General features: G+C 38.8%; 1 protein-coding gene across 1 annotated transcript in view; it reads left to right on the top strand.

Moving 5' to 3' along the window:
* Nucleotides 1-4,370, top strand: part of LOC107730459 (WD repeat-containing protein 47-like) — a 22,531-nt gene that overhangs the window by 8,212 nt on the left and 9,949 nt on the right. Inside the window, exon 7 of the mRNA XM_016541306.1 lies at nucleotides 1,759-1,940. Within this exon, the coding sequence (XP_016396792.1) occupies nucleotides 1,759-1,940 (182 nt within the window). The remainder of the gene's footprint in view (nucleotides 1-1,758; nucleotides 1,941-4,370) is intronic.

The following is a 4,370-nucleotide window of genomic DNA, read 5'->3' as shown; positions in this document are numbered from 1 at the left end:
AACTAAAAACGAACAATTGCTTTATGCCGAATTGCCGGTATTTGAAAGTGAAAGTAAAATGCGCACGCCGCTTTTACAAGCTATTTAAAAGCAAAGGAAAAGAAGGAACGCCCCGCCCCCGCCCCCGCGGTGATACCGGTATTACCGGTGTTGTCACACGTCGATTAACCGGTGGGAAAATTTCCTCACCGTCACAACCCTAATAAGAGGGCGCCTGCCGAACACGTCACCAACTTTTGTTGTCTTCAGGAGCCATTTGTTTAACAGTGAATGTGAAGGTGTTATGGAGAAAACCAAGGCAAGTGAGCTTCAGACACCGGTCCTGCTGGCAGCAGTTCCCATAGAGTCCGCAGCGCGAGTTCCCTAGAAGGGGAACAATTAAGTTCTAATAATATTTCAATTTAGCATTCATTTTTAGTGACATTCTGATTTATTTGTGCCAGCTGTTGAACAACATGCTTTGTAATTATATGTCTGAGCAGTAGAAGATTTCATGTGCTCTCTCCTCCCTCAGAAACAGCCTGTAACCCTGAGCAGGGTCATAAATAACTGGCAAGCTCAGCTACTGCTTCCACTTTATCACTGCATAGTTGCAGAGGGCTTAGATTGGCTGTCGCTAGGCATGTGTTTGTGGTGGAATGTCACTAGAAATATTCTAGAATGTTGATAGATAAATTCACATTCTTTTTGTGTGAAGAGTTCTAGTATGTTGACCTTTACAGATTCCTCTTGTTTGAAGGGTTCTAGAATGTTGACTGTAACGGTACATTCACACGGGGCATCGGCGTCGACGTCGACGCTTGATGGAGGGTGTTTCTGAAGCGTGGTGCTGACGCGACTGTCATAGTGACAACAGCCAATCACATTAGTTTTCTGGTGTTGTATGAACGCGATTGGCTAGCGTCTGCACCAGGGTATTTGCATAAGGCGATCTGATTGGCTTACTAAAATAATTTGGTAAGAGACCCACAATTCATTTCGGCAACGCTTGACGTCACTCCATTCAAAGTAAACGAGAGGCGTTGATGCTGATGCTGACACTTAGGGTCCTTTAGTCCGTATCCTGTGGATTACAGAAAACTGGTGTGGTCATTCCAGCTGTGATATGCTCTCCATGACTCTGGGAATCTAATTTGTTTTACATTATATGCCTAAATAATGTTTAAGGCTTACTAAAATTATTTGGTAACCTATTATAACAAATAAAACATCAGCTATTTGTATATCAACACTTTAACACTGTATTTGGATCTAATAGGCAAATTAATATTTTACATCATCTTTGATATTTTATCCAAATGCTTTGGATATTTTAAAAGAAATATGTGGTTGGTTGCCAGTGGTCAGCAGTCTGGATGTGTTGATATCTCGGATTACAGAAGGTTGATTGCAGAGGCTCTGAGTTCTGTGACAACATTACACAGTTTCCTGTCTAGGTTTTTAATCTGTGGTAGTAATCACTGTAGAGCTGTGGTGTATTAAATCTGTTCATCAGACCAGAAAGTGACTCCTCTTCAGCGTTTGTCTACTCATAAGCTTTTAGGGTGAAATGAGAGTAAGGCAGTGTGTCTACCAAAGGATTTTTAGCCAGCTGAAAATGCCAGACATTATTCTAAAAAACGGCCAGCTGTGGGCGCTTGAGAACTCTTTGGTGGTACAGCGTTTAGCTGCTTACCTGCTAACTCTCAGCTTCACCAATGTCATACCTCTTTCTCGTTTACTTCTCAGCACATCTTTGTCTCCTCTGTTTCTGTATAGTTGTGGGAATCCACAGAGCAGTTTCAGGAATATTACCGCCAGCGTTTGCGTGTGCAACAACATCTGGAACAGAAGCAGCAGCAGCGGGAACTCTACCAGCAGATGCTGCGAGAGGGCGGAGTCCAGCAGCACGAGGCCCCGCCCACCGCCAAGCAAAACCTCACAGAAACCTTCCTTACTAGGTCAGCCAAGCTCCACGTCACCACTAACATCACATCCAAAAGTCATTTGTTCTAGAGCTGCACTGACATACATCACACCAGCTGAAGTTTACAAACACAAAAACACAAGGTAAAATCTGATGCTGCTAAAAGCAAAAGGAAAGGATGCAGAGAAAAAGGCTTGGCAGGTTGAATATCAATGAAAGGCTAATGAGATGTAGATGAGATTGAGAAAGACCTCAGGGTTTTACAGATGGTGCAGCGAGCAGCCAGGGAACTCAAAGTGGGTGGAGAATTCCCAACGGAAAACAAACACATATACATGTATACACACATGGTTTTACATTTGCCTACTTTCAACTCTCATTTACATAGTGTTTTAATTATTACCAGTCAGGGCAGTAGCTTGTATTCATGGGTCCCAAGACAAATTTTCTTCTCCAGTCTGACAAGTAGATTATACCATGACCCAACTTTTTAAAAATAATACCTTTAATTACTGTTTATCATCACATATATACAATATACAGTGGAGTAGTGTATGGATAGTCTGTGGAGTAGTTTATTATTTAGGATTTTTCATAAATTAATGCTTAATTTAGTTTTTACAGCAAACTATATTATAAACAACAATTTGAATGAAAAATATATTTAAAATATTTTATTTGGTTTGTCTTTTGCTTTAATGACAGCACTCGATCGGATGTTAAAGCTTTACGAAATCCTACAACTTTCTAGATCCAGATTTAAGTTATATTTTGAATCCTATATTTTAAGTGTGGATTTTTGAACCCTACTGTCCTTATAATTTTTTGTGAGTTATTAGTGGACTGTAAGCCTCTTTTGTTACCAGGTCATCCCACTCGATGACCCAGGGACTTGTGTGTTTCCTTCTATGTGTCAAATAATGGAAAGAGATGAGAGATTTATCAAGATTAAGGAGAGGTTAAAGCCTAAACATAATGATTTTAGATTATTTTTTAAAAATAGATTTTAATAAATCGCCCCCTCTTTACAAAACAGACTCCAAATGTGTCAGTAATCCTCTCTGAGAATCTGCAAATTTGCGGAAGGATTTTTTTTTGGAGTATATTTATTGATTTTGTGTGAGCTGTCACTCAAATAATTTTTTTTCCTACCCCTTACAAGAAAGTTCTTTTATTTAATGGTGCAAACACTGAAATCTGAGAATCACTGACCTAATTTTAGGACCCTCTTCACTTGTTCGGCTTTGATACTTCTCTAGTTCTTCTGTTGCTGTGGTTACGGCGCACTTGTAAAACCGAATCATAACAAAGGGAGGTTTTGGAACCATGCCGTGCCGTTCCACTGGTGATGTCATCATTAAAGGCCACAGCCATAAATAATGCAGCGTGTCAGAGGAGAAAGGAGGGCAGAAGAAACATTCATTGTTTTGTCAACAGAAGCCTTACTGGTAGTGAGTTATTACAGAAATGTAGGATATGATTTTGAATATATATATTAGGACAAGTTTAGGAGTTTACTATTATGCCAAAGAAATGAAATCCAAAATAGATTAAAAACTATTAAAAATGTGTGTGCTTGTGTGTTCTGGCCTTATGCCACCTGCTTCAGGGGATTTTCAGGGGGAAACCCCCTTGACCACTGGGAAATGACCAGTTGTGGTAATGGTGGGTGGTGTTTGGCAGAGATTAAGATGAATATCAAATGAAAGGCTAATGAGATGAACCTCAGGCTTCTACAGATGGTGCCGCAAGCGGCTAAGCAACTTGAAGTAAGTGAAGATATAAATAAATTTTATAAGCTGTATGTACTTTGATGTGCACTGAAAAAAATGCCCTAAGGGCAAGTTATTTATTTTTCATTGGCTCAAGTTAAAAAATATAGTTGTGAATCATTACCCTACATTTTTTTAATTGGATGAATGAAACATTTTTTTCAGTGTGTGTGTTTGAAAAAAGTCTTTCATCAGTCCTGGGGCACAGGCCCCCCCATCAAAAAAGCCCATATCTTGATACTCTTTTTTTAAAAATATTGTTTTAATTATAGATATTAATCGTCTTTATGTGCAGTACAAAGTCAGTCACAAGCTACACACGCAATAAAGAGCTGCGTGGTCATTGACAAACAATAGAAGACTTCTGCAAGTATTGTTTCCTACATTGGATTGTTGCTAAATTATACACCTAATCCAGTGCTCTTTTTGTTTTCTATCTTACAAAATATCCTATCACAGTGCATGAGTGAACACGTATGAAAAATTATTCTATTTATTATCAGAATAAAAATAAATCTTATAAGCTAGCTCAAAGTTATTCCCATTTAAACAGAGATTTCAACTAATACTAATTTCAATTAGTATTCATGTTTTTCATGTTCACTCTGACAGGAATGGCTGGCAAAGTTTCTGAGTTCTCTTACTAGGTTTTAGGGATGTAACGATTCACTCAACTCACGATTCGATTCGAT

This window comes from Sinocyclocheilus rhinocerous, unplaced genomic scaffold (assembly GCF_001515625.1).
Source record: "Sinocyclocheilus rhinocerous isolate Xijiao unplaced genomic scaffold, SAMN03320098_v1.1 scaffold1780, whole genome shotgun sequence".
Taxonomy (NCBI): Eukaryota; Metazoa; Chordata; class Actinopteri; order Cypriniformes; family Cyprinidae; genus Sinocyclocheilus; species Sinocyclocheilus rhinocerous.
The sequence above is the reverse complement of the archived record's forward strand: the minus strand, read 5'-3'. Positions and strand labels throughout refer to the sequence as shown.